General features: G+C 50.6%; 2 protein-coding genes across 8 annotated transcripts in view; one reads left to right on the top strand and one right to left on the bottom strand.

Annotated features, from left to right (window-relative positions):
• Positions 1-3,779, top strand: part of LOC132766343 (prefoldin subunit 6-like) — an 88,335-nt gene extending 84,556 nt beyond the window's left edge. For all 3 annotated transcript variants that reach the window (XM_067464992.1, XM_067464990.1, XM_067464991.1), the window contains exons 4-5: positions 492-616; positions 3,560-3,779. In XM_067464992.1, the coding sequence (XP_067321093.1) occupies positions 492-616; positions 3,560-3,692 (258 nt within the window). In that variant the 3' untranslated portion in view covers positions 3,693-3,779. The remainder of the gene's footprint in view (positions 1-491; positions 617-3,559) is intronic.
• Positions 1-17,681, bottom strand: part of LOC132765349 (bromodomain-containing protein 2) — a 463,888-nt gene that overhangs the window by 421,635 nt on the left and 24,572 nt on the right. For 4 of the 5 annotated variants that reach the window (XM_060759644.2, XM_060759642.2, XM_060759643.2 and 1 more), the window contains exons 11-12: positions 16,854-16,976; positions 15,435-16,392 (exon numbers count right to left, since the gene is read on the bottom strand). In XM_060759644.2, coding sequence (XP_060615627.2) covers positions 16,253-16,392; positions 16,854-16,976 — 263 coding nt within the window. In that variant the 3' untranslated portion in view covers positions 15,435-16,252. Of the gene's footprint in view, positions 1-15,434; positions 16,393-16,853; positions 16,977-17,681 lie in introns of those variants that run through there. The other variant, XM_067464872.1, reaches the window with a different exon arrangement.

Consider the following 17,681-nt stretch of genomic DNA (forward strand, 5'->3'; position numbering starts at 1 on the left):
GTCCCGCGATGGTCCCGGGGGCAGGGGGGGGGAGCCCCACAACAGCGTCCCTTTCCAACATCATGATCATGAAGTGTTACACCTGGCAGTGTACAAGGGGTGGAACCCAAGCTCAAGGGCCTCTGCAAAGAGGTGGGTTCTCACTTGGTGCCCAAAGGATCCCAACGCCCATAGCTCTGAGCAGAAGGAAAGAAGGAATCCCGCAGCTGCAGAGCAGCCCGCTCCCACAATGAGTGGGGCACGGAGGAGAGCAGCTTTTGCTCTTCCTTTGTGTTGTTGTTATTGTTGCCATTGTGTGCCTTCACGTTGTTTTCTCTGACGTCTCACGCCTCCAAGGGCTTCCTTCCGGGGGTCTCCTTGGCCAGGTTTCCTCTGCCTTCCTGTGGGGCTGGGAGAGTGGGGCCTCCTCCCTCCCCTGGGGACACTCCTCCGCCCGAAGCCTGGCCTCTGGGTCCCAGTCCAAGGCCCAAGCCTGACCCCCACTTCTCTAGGAGCTGGGCTTCCTGGACGCCTCCAACGCCGTCTTCAAGCTGATCGGGCCCGTCTTGGTGAAGCAGGACATGGAGGAGGCCAAGGCCACGGTCGGGAAGAGGCTGGAGTACATTGCCGGGGAGATGTGAGTGGGCATGGGTGTGGGGGTGAAGGAGGGAGGGAGGGACCCTTGCAGCTCAGGCGCAGCCCATCCCCTTGGGCCCTGGTCCAGCCCCAGCCCCCCCTCTGGGCCCCGATCCACTCAGGAAGAGAGGGAGGGAGGTTTCCAGGGCGGCCTGCTCAGCCATCACTCTCTTCCACTCAAGGAGAGCCCTCCTGAGGCAAAGAGGGGGCAGCCCCACTCTCTGGACACTCCAGCGCCTCCATGACACTCTTGTAAGACTGTAGGATCTGTATAGCAATATTAAATAACCACTCACAAGCCGGTTTTGCTTTGAAACTGATATATGGCTTGTATCTCTGCAGCAAAGAAAGACACTACTGGCTTTTTCCCCCCACCACTTCCTTTGATACCCCTTTCCTGCCCATCTCCCCCTCTTCTCAGTTTCCTTATTAGAATTTGTTGCTCCACAAGTTCCCATACAAGGTTTCCAGCACCCTCTCCTGGCTTCAAAATGTCACAGAGAGAGAATTGATTCAGCCAGGATGTCACGGAGGGCATTTGTGATGTCTTCATGCCGTCAGAAATGGACTCCTGACAACTCTGCAGTGGGGCCTAGGGTCCAAAGGGTCAAGAGACGAGGAAAGACCTCTCTGGCCACTCGTCTCCCACAGTTGGAAGGGACCCCAAAGAACATCCAGTCCAACCCCCCGACAGATGGCCACCCAGTGTTTGCTGAAAGGCCTCCAGAGGAGGAGACTCCACCAGACTCCCAGGCTGTCTATTCCCCACTAGACTTGGAAGGGACTCCCAGGGGACATCCAGTCCATCCCCTTCCAGACATTTCTTCCCAATAGATGTTCCTATCCAGCCACTGCTTCAGAACCTGCTTCAGGAGGAAGGAGACCCCAGCAGACTCCCAGGAAGCAGCAGATTCCACGGCTGAACACTCTTGCCTTCAGGATTTTCCTCCTTTGTTTTGAGGTGGGACCTCTTTCCCTGCCGCTTGAACCCACGGCTCCCTCGTGTCCCGGTCTCCTCCAGAGCAGCACAAGACCAGCCTGGCCCTTCCTCCTTCCAGATGCTTCAGCCTGGCTCTCCTCAGGGACCTTCTCTCAGCCTCCTCTTCCCCAAGCTGAGCAGACCCAGCTCCCTAGGGTGGTCCTCAGGGGGTTTGTGGCTCCTGGCCTTGGACTGTGTGGCCTCCCTCCCTCCCTCGTTCGGACCCCATCCGTCCTGTCAATATCCATACCTTGAAGGGACCCAGGGCTGTTATTCCAGGTGAGAAGGCCTGACCAAAGCAGAGGAAGAGAGTGGGACTGTGGGCAACCTCATTCAAGAAGGAGATGGTCAAGTAGGGAAGGGAAGGAGCACAAAGGGGCCCAAGGACCAGAAGGCAAGAATCCCTTTGGGGAGCACCTTGGGGGGAGCTCAGCATGCTTGGCTTGGAGGAGGGGAAGGGGGCGCACCACATATTGCTGTGTTTACGCACTTTAAGGAAAATTCAATGTCTGTAGGAGAGCAGAGGGCAGTGTGTGAGCTTCTGGTGGGAAACGGGAGGGAATCTTCCCAAGGGGATGTTCTGGTCCAGATTCTGAAGGCACAAAGCTTGCTTTTCTTGTTGCGGGTCACGTACGACCTCATATACCCCGTACGTACCTCAGATGAAAGAGTCGATGGACAAAAGGCAAAGTGGCCTCACTTTGGGAGAAGGGCCCGCAATGCTGACTCTGGGTCTCTCTGTGCCAGGGAGAGGCCTCAGGGGGCTCCCTTCTCAACTGAAAGGGGAGGAAGATGTGCAAAAGACCTCTGGGAAGAAGGAAGAGGAGAAGGATCTAGGGAAGTTGTGCTCCCCGTGCTCTATTCCGCTTTGGTTAGACCACTTTACCTGGAATATTGTGTCCAATTCTGGGCACCACAATTGAAGAGAGATATTGACAAGCTGGAATGTGTCCAGAGAAAGAGGGCGACTCAAATGATCAAGGGTCTAGAGAACAAGCCCTATGAGGAGCGGCTTAAGGAGCTGGGCATGTTTAGCATGAAGAAGAGAAGGCTGAGAGGAGATATGATAGCCATGTATAAATATGTGAGAGGAAGCCACAGGGAGGAGGAGGGAGCAAGCTTCCTTTCTGCTTCCCTGGAGACTAGGACGTGGAACAATGGCTTCAAACTACAAGAGAGGAGATTCCACCAGAACATGAGGAAGAACTTCCTGACTGTGAGAGCCGTTCAGCAGTGGAACTCTCTGCCCCGGAGGGAGTGTGGTGGAGGCTCCTTCTTTGGAGGCTTTGAAACAGAGGCTGGATGGCCATCTGTCAGGGGTGATTGGAATGCAATATTCCTGCTTCTTGGCAGAATGGGGTTGGACTGGATGGCCCATGAGGTCTCTTCCAACTCTAGGATTCTATGAGGAGAAAGGGACACCTCTCCATGGAGGCAGGAAGCGGAGGCACCTTGAGCGACACAGATCTAGCAAATGGATGCAAACAAGGCTATAGGAAGGCACCCCACTGGCCTCCCTCCACCCCTCTACACAATATTGTTTGACATCACTGTGAAATTGAACAGTACATGTCTATATACTTGTTTGTTGAATTCTATTATTGTTTACTCCATATATAAGTGGTATTTTTGTTGTATGTCCCTCCATCCCTCACCATCCCGTATCCACAAACGTTGAGGCCCCTTCCAGCTACTTAGAGGAGGGAGAAGAAGGCCTGTTTCTTGCTGCTCCAGAGACCGGGACACGAGGGAGGGAGACGTGGTTTGAAGACCCAGGAAAGAGAGACTCTGCCTCCGTGTATTAGGAAGGCTTTCCTGGCACTCTGAGCTCTCCCTGGGAGTCAGGCGGGATGGGTTGTGTTCTCCAAATGGGGGTGGGCTGTGTGGTCCTAGGGGTCCCCACTGGAGGAAGGCACCCACGCCTCCCCTCCCACGGACTCCCTCCCTCCCTCCTTCCTTTTGCAGCAAGCGCTATGAGTCCCAGATGGGGGATCTGGAGAGGAAGTCGGAGCATCAGCGGGACTTGCTGGGGAGGCTGCAGCAGGACTTCCAGAAGGCCCAGGCCCCCGCCGGAAAGGCAGCTGCCCTCAAGGCATGAAGGAGGAGGGAGGGAGGAGAGGAAGGGGGGCCCAGCACCTGGATCAGGCTTGGCCCCTCTGGTCACAATAAAATACACATTTCTGTCCCTCCCTTTCTCGGTCTCTTCCTATTGCATCCATGGAGGCTTGGTGTTCTCCAGGAGGGTTTGTGCGGGTAGGATCCTTGCTATCCCTAGCAGAGCAGCCAGTGCTACAGAATGTTTTTATACAGTTTTTATATTGTCTTTACTGAATTTGTGTTGTTGTTGTTGTTCATTCGTTCAGTCGTCTCCGACTCTTCGTGACCTCATGGACCAGCCCACGCCAGAGCTCCCTGTCGGCCGTCACCACCCCCAGGGTCTCCTTCAAGGTCAGTCCAGTCCCTTCAAGGATGCCATCCATCCCTCTTGCCCTTGGTCGGCCCCTCTTCCTTTTGCCTTCCACTTTCCCCAGCATCATTCCCTTCTCTAGGCTTTGCTGTCTCCTCATGATGTGGCATTCAAAGGACTTCCACTTTGTCTCTAGTCTCCTTCCCTCCAGTGAGCAGTCGGTCATTATTTCCTGGAGGATGGACTGAATTTGTGTATTTATGCTTTTTGTTGTGGGCACCATGCTGTGCCAGTTATTAGCCACCCCGAGTCCCTCTATGGAGGTTGAGATAGGACGGGATATAAATGTCTGAAATAAATAAATAAATAAATAGTATAAATATAAATTATATATATATATATATAATTTAAAAATATAAAATAAATATAAAAGTATAAATATAAATATAAATGGAGCCCCCGGTGGCGCAGTAGGTTAAAGCACTGAGCTGCTGATCGAAAGGTCACAGGTTCGATTCCGGGGAGCGGCGTGAGCTTCCGCTGTCAGCCCTAGCTTCTGCCAACCTAGCAGTTCGAAAACATGCAAATGTGAGTAGATCAATAGGTACCGCTCCGGCGGGAAGGTAACGGCACTCCATGCAGTCATGCCTATGGCCACATGACCTTGGAGGTGTCTACGGACAACACTGGCTCTTCGGCTTAGAAATGGAGATGAGCACCACACCCCAGAGTCAGACATGACTGGACTTAATGTCAGGGGACTACCTTTACCTACCTATAAATAATAAATAATAAAACTTTATTTATACCCCACCACTATCTTCCAGAGGGACTTGCGGCCGCTCACAAAGCGCTCGAAGGTGCAAACACGCAAAATACAAAAAGTTGCAAAAGCAATAATAGCCAACATAAACATCACAAAAGATCCGTAAAATGCAACCATTGCTGCAGGAATAAAGCGGCTGCCATCAATCTCAGTCTCATAAAGTGCACAGTTAAATAATCAGCTCCAGTTAGTAACCTGGCCGCCGACCTTGGCACTAACTGCAGTTTCCGAGCTGTCTTCAAAGGCAGCCCCACATAGAGTGCATTGCAGTAGTTCATTCTGGGTGTCACTAAGGTATGGACCACCATGGCTAAGTAAAGCTTCTCAAGATACGGTTGCAACTGAAGCGACATACAGGAAGCCCCCCCCCCCCGATGTGTCAGCTCCACTGGCTGCCCGTACACTTCCGAGCACAATTCAAAGTGCTTATTTTATTTATCGTGTCATCCGCAACCAGAACATTGTTTTACATTTCTAACAGAACAAAACAAACAGATTTTAAAAAAACACAAATTTTGCAAACTTGGTAGCTGATTAAGTGTCCTTTGAGCAGTATGTGGCCACTTGGAGTGCCTCTGGTGTTGCTGCAAGAAGGTCCTCCCTGGTGCATCATGTGGCAGGGCTCAGGGTGCATTGCAGCAGGTGTTCTGTGGTTTGCTCTTCTCCGCACTCGCATGTCGAGGATTCTACTTTGTGGCCCCATTTCTGAAGGTTGACTCTGCATCTCGTGGTGCCAGAGCGCAGTCTGTTCAGTGCCTTCCAAGTCACCCAGTCTTCTGTGTGCCCAGGAGGGAGTCTCTCATCTGGTATCACCCACGGATTGAGGTTCTGGGTTTGAGCCTGCCACTTTTGGACTCTCGCTTGCTGAGGTGTTCCAGCAAGTGTCTCTGTAGATCTTAGAAAACTATTTCTTGATTTAAGTCGTTGACGTGCTGGCTGATACCCAAACAAGGGATGAGCTGGAGATGTCTCTGCCTTGGTCCTTTCACTATTGGCTGCCAGTTCCCGGCGGATGTCAGGTGGTGCAATACCGGCTAGACAGTGTAATTTCTCCAGTGGTGTAGGGCGCAAACACCCCGTGATAATGCGGCATGTCTCATTAAGAGCCACATCCACTGTTTTAGTGTGGTGAGATGTGTTCCACACTGGCCATGCGTACTCAGCAGCAGAGTAGCACAGCGCAAGGGCAGATGTCTTCACTGTATCTGGTTGTGATCCCCAGGTTGTGCCAGTCAGCTTTCGTATGATATTTCGTATGATATCTAGCACTCACTTTTTGTTTGATGTTCAGGCTGTACTTCTTGTAGGTCAGAGAACGGTCCAGAGTGACTCCCAAGTATTTGGGTGCGCTGCAATGCTCCAGTGGGGTTCCTTCCCAGGTAATCCTCAGAGCTATAAAACCCTATACAATTCCGGCCCTGCTTACCTGTCCAAACGTATCTTCCTCTACATCCTGCCTCACAGTTTGAGACGTCCGGGGAGGCCTTGCTCCTGGTCCCGCCATCCTCGCAAATGCGCTTGGCGGAAACGAGGGACAGGGCCTTCTCGGCGGTGGCCCCCTGCCTGTGGAACTCGCTTCCTAGCGAGATTAGGTCATCTTCCCTCCTTTCTTTTAGGAAGAAGGTGAAATCATGGTTCTGGGACCAGGCCTTTAGACAGCTAGCATGACAGCACTTTGGATGTTGAGTCAGACTGGAATTGGCTTAGTGCTCTATTTACTGTTTTAAACAGTTGTTATATTTGTTTATATTTGTATTATCTTGTGGTATCGAATTGTTGCCGGTGTAAGCCGCCCTGAGCCCCCCCCCCCTCGGGGGTTGAGAAGGGCGGGTTAGAAATGTGGGAAATAAAATGAATAAACTGGCGCACAAGTTCAAATTGTATGAAGGCCCTCCTGGCCACCATACCAGGACACCTGAGCCTCAAAAGTCAGCGCTGAGTCCAGGGGGACGCCCAGGCTGCGGACCTTTATCCTCAGGGGGAACGGGACCCCACCGAGCAGAGTTTGCCACCCGAGACCCCAATCAGCACCATGACTGTCCAGGAGGGCCTCTTCTTGTCTGGATTAAGCTCCAGCTTGATTGCCCTCATCCAGCCCATCATAGCTGCCTTTCCCCCATCTCTTCCTCCCCCCTCGCCTCTATATCTCTCCTTCCTTCCTTCTTTACTTCCTCCCTTCCTTCCTTCCTTCTTTCCTGCCTCCCTTCTTTCATTCCTCCCTTCTTTCCTTCCTTCCTTCCTGCCTTCCTTCCTTCTTTCCTTCCTTCCTTCCTTCTTGCCTGCCTTCCTTCTTTCATTCCTCCCTCCCTTCCTCCCTTCCTTCCTTCCTTCCTTTTTTCTTTCCTTCCTTCCTTCTTGCCTGCCTTCCTTCTTGCCTGCCTTCCTTCTTTCATTCCTCCCTTCTTTCCTTCCTTCTTTCTTTCCTTCCTTCTTCCCTTCCTCCCTTCTTTCCTTCCTTCTTTCTTTCCTTTTTTCTTTCCTTCCTTCTTTCCTTCCTTGTTCCTTCTTCCCTTCCTTCCTTCCTTCTTTCCTTCCTTCCTTCTTCCCTGCCTTCCTTCTTCCCTGCCTTCCTTCTTTCCTTCCTTCTTTCCTTCTTCCCTTCCTTCCTGTCTCCTTTCCCTCCCTCCCTCCCTAGTGTCTCCTTTTCCAGTGACATCACAGAGGGCCACTTTGCCTGGCCACAAATCACTCTTAAAGCCCAGCCCTGAGCGGCTCACAGCAGGACAAGTTTACCATTAAAAACCTACAGCCTATAAACATGAAAACAGAAGAGTTAGAAAAAAATGGTCCCAATACACCTAAAAGCATTACAATCTGGAAAAATGAATAAAAGACGGCCCTGCTCGTCGTTTAAAAGCCCCCTTATTATTATTATTATTATTATTATTATTATTATTATTATTATTATTATTTATACCCCATTTTTCCCTCTCCAGTAAAGAGACTCAAAGTGGCTCACAGTAAAACCGATAGTGTTCCCTCGCTACTCCGCGGTTCGCTTTTCGTGGACTTGCTGTTTCGCGGTTTTCCTTCCTTGCTACTCACTGGGCCGAATCCTGGTTCTGCCTCTGGGACGCAGCCCGGTGAGTAGTGGACGAGCAAGAGAGGATGGGTAGGTGAGCAAGCAAGGGAAGGATGGCCGTAAAGGCAGAAGTAGGAGCCTGGCAGCCTCTTCCAGGCTCCTGCTTCTGCCTTTGCCACCCTCACTCACCCACCCATCCTCCCTCACTCGCTCGCTACTCACCGAGCCAAGTCCTGGTTCTGGCACTGGGCCCTAGCCTGCAGAGTGAGCAAGGGAGGGAGGGCCACAAAGGCAGAAGCAGGAGCCTGGAAGAGGTAGCAGAACGAGGACTTGGCCCAGTGAGTAGCGGAGGGGTGAGCAAGCAAGCGAGAAGGTGGCAAAGGCAGCAGCGACTGCAGAAGCAAGAGCCTGGCTGCTACTTCCCCGCTCCTTCTGCCGCCGCCGCCGCTGCCGCCTTCCCTCACTAGCTCACCAGGACGGATCACAGCGGCAGAACCAGGCCTTGGTCCGGTGAGTGAGCAAGCGATGGAGAAAAGGGCGAGTAAGGGAGGGTGGCAAAGGCAGAGGCTTCGGATAACACAGAGTGTCGTATAAGTGGAAGTCTGATAACTGGGGCTCTACTGTATATAGTGTCCCTACTTCTCGGATTTTCACTTTTCGCAGGTGATCCTGAAAAGTAACATCCGCGAGAAGTGACGGAAAACTGTACTCAGATTAAGACTACAGTTTTCCCCTGGTGTGAAACCTGCTTGTTGAGCAATAAGCTAGGGTTTGATGACAGGTCCTAATCAATTCAATAGCATCCTCATATACTTTATATAGATGATATAAGATGTGGTTAGACCACATCTGGAATATTGTGTCCAATTCTGGGCACCACAATTCAAGAGAGATATTGACAAGCTGGAATGTGTCCAGAGGAGGGCGACTAAAATGATCAAGGGTCTGGAGAACAAGCCCTATGAGGAGCGGCTTAGGGAACTGGGCATGTTTAGCCTGAAGTAGAGAAGGCTGAGAGGAGATATGATAGCCATGGATAAATATGTGAGAGGAAGCCACAGGGAGGAGGAGGGAGCAAGCTTGTTTTCTGCTTCCTTGGAGACTGGGACGCGAAACAATGGCTTCAAACTACAAGAGAGGAGATTCCACCTGAACATGAGGAAGAACTTCCTGACTGTGAGAGCCGTTCAGCAGTGGAACTCTCTGCCCCGGAGTGTGGTGGAGGCTCCTTCTTTGGAGGCTTTTAAACAGAGGCTGGATGGCCATCTGCCAGGGATGATTTGAATGCAATATTCCTGCTTCTTGGCAGAATGGGGTTGGACTGGATGGCCCAGGAGGTCTCTTCCAACTCTTTGATTCTATGATTCTAAGAGAGATTGGTTGATGGTTCCTGGCATTGGAGGCGTCGTTACCAGGTGTTGAAATGGCAATGATCTTCGTTTTCCTCCATAGTCTGGGAATCTGTTTGCCAAGCATTGATCGTAGAATTTCAAAAACCAGTTTTGGGTCCCAAGTGTTTGATTTGCTCCATCATTGCGTCATCTAGGCCAGGTGCTTTACCACTTTTGCATCGCTTAATAGCTTCTCTGAGTTCTTTCAGGTTTAGGGAAGATGGCAATTGGTGAGTTTCAAGTGTGCTTTCCACCTACGGAAATTCACCTCACCTCACTACCTCTGAGGATGCTTGCCATAGATGCAGGCGAAACGTCAGGAGAGAATGCCTCTAGACCATGGCCATACCTCTGAGGATGCTTGCCATAGATGCAGGCGAAACGTCAGGAGAGAATGCCTCTAGACCATGGCCATACCTCTGAGGATGCTTGCCATAGATGCAGGCGAAACGTCAGGAGAGAATGCCTCTAGACCATGGCCATACCTCTGAGGATGCTTGCCATAGATGCAGGCGAAACGTCAGGAGAGAATGCCTCTAGACCATGGCCATACCTCTGAGGATGCTTGCCATAGATGCAGGCGAAACGTCAGGAGAGAATGCCTCTAGAACATGGCCATATAGCCCGAAAAAACCTACAACAGGAAATTTAAAGTTACCTAGGAAGGCCAAGAGCTCAGACACTGTTCCCATCCTTAATATCTTGGCATCACCTTAGATGGAACACAAACATTTTAGACACACTGTATGAACACCAAGCACAAAGTCGCTGCACGCATGGGGAGCAGCCCCAAAATGAGTAAGACCACCAGCCCTGGCCTTGTCTGACTGAACTGCTGAGTATGCCTGCACTGTTTACATTGTGTCTGTCCACACAAAGCAGGTGAACATAGCACTGAACATGCAGAATAATCACAGGGTGTCTTCAACCTACACCTGTTGATAGACTCTATAAGCTAGCTGACACCCCCCCCCCCCCAGTGTGCAAAGTTGGTGCTAACTGTGAGAGAAATAAGGTTGAACTCTGTGAAAGCAACCCACTGGATAGCTGTTGGCCTCCTCCCAGTAGACCAGTGTTTCTCAACCTGGGGGTTGGGACCCCTCGGGGGTGTCAGGGGGGTCACCAAAGACCATCAGAAAATAGTATTTTTTGTGTGGGAAGTTTGGCCCAAATCTCTCATTGGTGGGGTTCAGAATGTGCTTTGATTCTAGGTGAACTATAAATCCCAGCAATTACAACTCTCAAATGTCAAGGTCTACTTCCCCCAAACTCCATTCGTGTTCATATTTGAACATATTGAGTATTCGTGCCAAGTTTGGTCCAGATCTATCATTGTTTAGAGTCCACAGTGCTCTCTGGATGTCGGTGAACTACAACTCCAAAACTCAAGGTCAGTGCCCACCAAACCCTTCCTGTATTTTCTGTTGGTCATGGGAGTTCTGTGTGCCGAGTTTGGTTCCTTTTCATCATGGGTGGAGTTCAGAATGCTCTTTGTAGGTGAACTATAAATCCCAGAAACTGTAACTCCCAAATTACAGTATCAATCTGCCCCCACCCCCAACACCACCAGTATTCAAATTTGGGTGTATCGGGTATTTGTGAGTCTAGTGAATACATCCTGCATATCAGATATTTACATTATGAGTCATGTTGTTGTTCATTCGTTCAGTCTTCTCCGACTCTTCGTGACCTCATGGACCAGAGCTCCCTGTCGGCCGTTACCACCCCCAGCTCCCTCAAGGTCAGTCCAGTCACTTCAAGGATGCCATAACAGTAGCAAATCTACAGCCATGAAGGAGCAACAAAAATAATTTTATGGTTGGGGGGGTCACCACCACATGAGGAACTGTATTCAGGGGTCGTGGCATTTGGAAGGTCGAGAACCACTGCAGTAGACACAAATCAAAGAAATGCTTCATGAGAACCACCACTCCTCTAAATGTTCCCCCAACAACTGCAAGAGCATCCCTTTGGGCAGCTAAACCGGGGAACCCCAATTGAATGGCCCCCCACGAGGGTCTGACTCCAGGGGCAAACCAAGAAGGGGCAACTGGGAAGTCAATGCTATATTCACCTGCTTTGCTAACTATTGTAGTGGGTGGTTTTCACAGTGTTCAACCTTATTTCTCTCACATTTAGCAGCAACTTCCCATCGCACATCGGAGGTGGGGGTGGGTGGGGGGCAATGCCAGCTAGCTTGTAGTTTATCAACAGGTGTAGGTTTAAGACATCCCGTGATTATTCTGCATGTTTCATTCAATGCTATATTCACCTGCTTTGCTAACTATTGCAGTGGGTGGTTTTCACAGTGTTCAACCTTATTTCTCTCACATTTAGCAGCAACTTCCCATCACACATCGGGGGGGGGGGGGCAATGCCAGCTAGCTTGTAGTTTATCAACAGGTGTAGGTTTAAGACATCCTGTGATTATTCTGCATGTTTTATTCAACGCTATGTTCACCTTTTTTGCTAACTATTGTAGTGGGTGGCTTTCATGGGTTAAACCCGTGCCGGCAGGACTGAAGACCGACAGGTCGCAGGTTCGAATCCAGGGAGAGGCGGATGAGCTCCCTCTATCAGCTCCAGCTCCTCATGCGGGGACATGAGAGAAGCCCCCCACAAGGATGATAAAACATCAAATAATCCCCTGGGCAACGTCCTTACAGATGGCCAATTCTCTCACACCAGTAGCGACTTGCAGTTTCTCAGGTCGCTCTTGACACGACCAAGCCTTATTTCTCACATTTAGCAGCAATTTCCCGTCGCACATTGGGGGTGGGGGGCAATGCCAGCTAGCTTGTAGAGTTTATCAACAGGTGTAGGTTTAAGACATCCTGTGATTATTCTGCATGCTTCATTTAACGCTATGTTCACCTGCTTTGCATGGGCAGACCTATGCCAAACAGGGCAGGCATACTCGGCAGTTGAGTCAGACAAGGCCAGGGATGATGTTCTTACTAATTTTGGGTCTGCACCCCATGTGCTGCCAGTTAAGTTTCAGTAGGATGTTATTACGTGCATCTATTTCGTGCTTGGTGTTCAAGCAGTGTTTCTTATATGCTAGTGTTCGATCTAAGGTGACACCAAGATATTTAGGATTTTATTTTATTTATCATGTCATCCACAACCAGAACATTGTATTACATTTTTAACAGAACAAAACAAACAGATAAAAAAACACACACAAATTTTGCAAACTTGGTAGCTGATTAAATGTCCTTTGACCAGTCTCTGGTCCCTTGGAGTGCCTCTGGTGTTGCCGCAAGGAGGTCCTCCATTGTGCATGTGGCAGGGCTCAGGGTGCATTGCAGCAGGTCGTCAGTGGTTTGCTCTTCTCCACACTCGCATGTCGAGGATTCCACTTTGTGGCCCCATTTCTTAAGGTTGGCTCTGCATCTCGTGGTGCCAGAGCGCAGTCTGTTCAGCGCCTTCCAAGTCGCCCAGTCTTCTTCTGTGTGCCCAGGGGGGAGTCTCTCATCTGGTCTTAGCCACTGATTGAGGTTCTGGGTTTGGGCCTGCCACTTTTGAACTCTCGCTTGCTGAGGTGTTCCAGCGAGTGTCTCTGTAGATCTTAGAAAACTATTTCTTGATTTAAGTCATTGACGTGCTGGCTGATACCTAAACAAGGGATGAGCTGGAGATGTCTCTGCTTTGGTCCTTTCACTATTGGCTGCTCCTTCCCGGCGGATGTCAGGTGGTGCAATACCGGCTAAGCAGTGTAATTTCTCCAGTGGTGTAGGGCGCAGACACCCTGTGATAATGCGGCATGTCTCATTAAGAGCCACATCCACTGTTTTAGTGTGGTGAGATGTGTGTCCACACTGGGCATGTGTACTCAGCAGCAGAGTAGCATAGCGCAAGGGCAGATGTCTTTACTGTATCTGGTTGTGATCCCCAGGTTGTGCCAGTCAGCTTTCGTATGATAGTTTCTAGTACCCACTTTTTGTTTGATGTTCAGGCAGTGCTTCTTGTAGGTAAAAGCACGGTCCAGAGTGACTCCCAGGTATTTGGGTGCACTCCAATGTTCCAGTGGGATTCCTTCCCAGGTAAGGTCAAGAGCTTGAACACTGTTTCCATCCCAAATATTCCTACCTGGGAAGGAATATTTAGGATGGAAACAGTGTTCAAGCTCTTGACCTTCCCAGGTGACTGTCAATTTCCTGTTGGCTTTATGGTTGCGTTGGTGGAAAGCAGACATTTGTGTCTTGGCAGAGTTAGGCTTCAGGTGGTTACCTTTGAAGTAGCTGGAGAGATCTTTCAAGACATCTGACTCTGGCATAGACACTGAGAACTGGGAAGCCCTGGCCTGTGAGCACTCCAGCTGGAGGTCAGCTGTGACCAGCAGTGCTGTAGAATTTGAAGAGGCACAAGTGGAGGGCGAAAGAGAGAAACATGCCAAGAGGAAGGCGCATCTAGCCAACCCCGACCGGGACTGCCTTCCACCTGGAAACCAATGTCCTCACTGTGAGAGAAGATGCAGGTCCACAGTCATGTACGGACCCACCAGCACACTGGTCTTGGAAGACTACCCTACTCGGACAATGAGGGATTGCCTAAGTAAGTACTGTGAGATTGGGGCTGTGAACGGGGTTGGCTTAAAACATCCCAACCAAGTGAAGTCAAACACTCTTGTGTTGCATGAGCAGTGTCATGAAGGAGACGGATTCCTGCCGTCAGCTTCCCACTACGTTATTTTTGGATGGCTCTGCGAAGTTTCTGCATGGTCTCACAATATATTCTGTACCCATTTTGTCACGTGCTGTCTTGACATTGTGTCCTCTCCATAAACTGAAACGATTTTGCAGTGAATTGCAGCGGTGTTCATGCCCTTCGCACAAACTTTGCACTTGGAGGGAAACAGAATGAGGACGCTCATCTGGAACCTTCACACAAGGCCAGTTGATGAGCTACTGATGACTGGCACTGCTCGTTCGCTTCCACTGGCTTCCCGCTACACGGCAGTGATACCAACTTCCCCCCAAGAAAATTCCCCATGAAAGACAGCTACACACCTTGTAACCTTACTTTCCAGATATCCCTCATACAGCACAAACTTTGCACATGGAGGGAAACTTAATGAGGTCACTCATCTCGAACCTTCACCACAAGGCCAGTCGATGAGCTACTGACGACTGGCACTGCTCATTCGCTTCCGCTGGCTTCCCGCTACACGACAGTGATACCAACTTCCCCCAAGAAAATTCTCCATGAGAGCTACATGCCTGGTTGCCTTTCTTTCCAGATGTCTCCCGTACAGCATGAACTTTGCACTTGGAGGGAAACTTAATGAGGTCGTTCATCAATAACCTTCACCACAAGGTCGGTTGATGAGCTACTGACGGGCACTTCTCGTTCGCTTCCACTGGCTTCCCTCTACACAGCAGTGATACCAACTTCCCCCCAAGAAAATTCCCCATGAGAGAGAGCTACATGCCTTGTAACCTTACTTTCCAGATCTCCCTCGTACAGCACAAACTTTGCACTTGGGGGGAAACAGAATGAGGTTGCTCATCAATAACCTTTACCTCAAGGTCGGTTGATGAGCTACTGACGACTGGCACTGCTCGTTCGCTTCCGCGGGCTTCCTGCTACACGGCAGTGATACCAACTTCCCCTGAGAGCTACATGCCTTGTAACCTTACTTTCCAGATATCCCTTGTATAGCACGAACTTTGCACTTGGAGGGAAACTGAATGAGGATGCTCATCTCAAAACTTCACCATAAGGCCAGTCGATGAGCTACTGACGACTGGCACTGCTCGTTCGCTTCCGCGGGCTTCCTGCTACACGGCAGTGATACCAACTTACCCTGAGAGCTACATCCCTTGTAACCTTACTTTCCAGATATCCCTCGTACAGCACGAACTTTGCACTTGGAGGGAAACTGAATGAGGATGCTCATCTCAAAACTTCACCATAAGGCCAGTCGATGAGCTACTGACGACTGGCACTGCTCGTTCGCTTCTACTGGCTTCCCTCTACACAGCAGTGATACCAACTTCCCCGGAGAAAATTCCCCATGAGAGAAAGCTACACGCCTTGTTGCCTTACTTTGCAGCCAGGGAACCCTCCCCCCAATTTGAGCGGAAGTGTGGCTCACAAGATGGAGGCAACCGCAAGGCCCTCGAGCTGCTCTCCCTTGAGACGCACACTCAACGCTCTCTGCGCCCTGTTCAGAGACGCTGTCACTGGCCTTGTATAACATTTTCCTTTTATTTACATGTTAAAGAACCAGAAGTTTTTAACATACGGCAAAGAGGAAACAAGAGCCCTCGAAGGCAGACCAGGGCAAGAAGGGGGGGGGGGACGACGACTAAAAGGAACCATAGAAAAAAAATATATACAGTCCAAACAATAACAATAAAAAAGAACATCCACACTTCCTCTGGCCTCCCCCCTCCCCTTTGAGGGGCCCGTCCATTGACACAGGGAGGCATCGGGGAGAAGCCACGGAGGGGAAAAGGAAGGGAAGAGAAAATAAATAAAAGCAGGAGGGGGGCAAGTCCTCGAGTCTGGTGTGAGCCTGGTGCTCAGGGCTCTGAGTCCAACCATGGGGGGCACACAGGGATTGCCCCCTTGGGAAGAAAGTGGGGGAGGGGGAGGGAAGGGAAGCCACAAAACCAAAACTTGTTCAACGTCTTATAAAAACCACAATTTTTTCTTTTTTTTTCTTTTTTGAGAACCAAACGAAACAGTAAAACACAGCCTCTCCCTCCCCCCTCCCTCTCCAACACTGGAGCCAACTGTACAGTGCGAGAGTCCTCCCCCCAAGCGAGGCCGACCGGTGGGGAGCGAGCCCAGGGTCCAAGGGGGAGGGTCCAAGGGGGCCCCTCCCTCCCTCCCTCCGCAGCTGCCCCGCCGTCCACCCCTCTCTGCTCTGCTTCCACTTCGGGTCCCGCAGGTGGAGGAGGGAGGCGCTCACGCCCAAACATGCTGCCCATTTGCCAGCCATGCGGCTCTCTCTGGCCATCCGACTGTCCATCCTTCTGTCCATCCATCCACCCCTACGGGCCTAGCTGGAGTCTGAGTCGCTTGTGTCCGAGGAGGAGGAAGAGGAGGAGGAGGAGCTGGAGCTGCTGGAGTCCGAGCTGGAGCTGCTGGCACTCAGGCGGGAGACCGGCACTGGGTGGGCCGATTCGGGCTTCTCGCTCACTGCGGGAGGGAGGGAAAGAAGGGGGAGGGAGGGCTGTCAGCAGAAGGTCAAGGAAGACAACATCCCCACCTACCCCAAAGGGCCTCCCCGCTTCCCTCCACAAGGAAGAGCAGGGCCAACACAATCACAACCACAATGACTTTCTGGAAAGGCCCTCTGAGGAGTCCCTCTGAGGAGTGGGCAAGGGAGCGACCCTGGCTGAGGGCCAGGTTTACATCTTTGGGAGGGTGCCAGGAGGAAGAGGGAGCAGAGACTGGGACACAATGCATTCACATGACAAGAAAAGGCATTCCACCTCACCATGAGGGAGGAAGTTCCCAATGGCAAGGGAAAGGAAGCTGCACAAAGTGCCCCCTCCATCTCCCTCCCTTCTCAGAGGCTGTTGGGAGAGCCTCCTGCCTGCCATAGGGGGCTGGGCTGGACAGCTATGAGCCTGGAGAGGGGTCCCGGAGCCACTCACCCTTCTTGGGGGGCTTCTTGGCGGAGTTGAGCTGCCCGCTGACGTCCTGGAGGCGCTTCTCCAGCTCCCGCTTCTTCTCCAGGGCCAGCTCCTCCTTCGTCTTGCCCACCGGCTTCTTCAGGGCTGCACGAGAAAGAGGGAGGGTCAGGGCTCTGCTCGTCTGCCCCAAGCCTCTTTCTCCTTCCTTCCTTCCGTTCACACTTCCCTCCCCCACAAGACACACGCCCCCCCCTCCCCAGCTCTTGCGGATAAAACATTGCACTTAGAGCTCAAAATGTGGGTGTGTTTACAAAAAAGTATGATCCCCAGCAACTCCCTATATTGGGGGAAAGGTATAATACATATATAATACATATATAGCAGATTGGAATCTGCTATATATATAATACATATATAGCAGATTCCATATAAATAAAAATGTAATGTTGGTTTGTGGGATTAACATAACTCAAAAACCACTGGACAAATCGACACCAAATTTGGACAGCATACATCTAACAACCCAATGTATGTCCTTCACTCATAAAAACATTGAAAAACACAGGAGGAGAGACTTAAAAAGCCAAAAAACAACAAAAAAAACCCATTACAACACATGCACAAAGCCACATATATACACAAACATATTCACAAATATATACACACACAAAACACATATACACAGAAAAGGGGAAGGAAGGAAGGAATTGAAAGAGGAAAAGAAGGAGGGAAGGATAGAAGGAAATAAAAAAGTCAAAGAAGGAAGGAAAGAGGGAAGGAAGGAGAGAAGGAACAAAAGAGAAAAAGGGAAGGAAGGAAGGAAAGAAAAGGAAGGATGGAATCAAAGAG

This window comes from Anolis sagrei, chromosome 2 (assembly GCF_037176765.1).
Source record: "Anolis sagrei isolate rAnoSag1 chromosome 2, rAnoSag1.mat, whole genome shotgun sequence".
NCBI classification, from domain to species: domain Eukaryota; kingdom Metazoa; phylum Chordata; class Lepidosauria; order Squamata; family Dactyloidae; genus Anolis; species Anolis sagrei.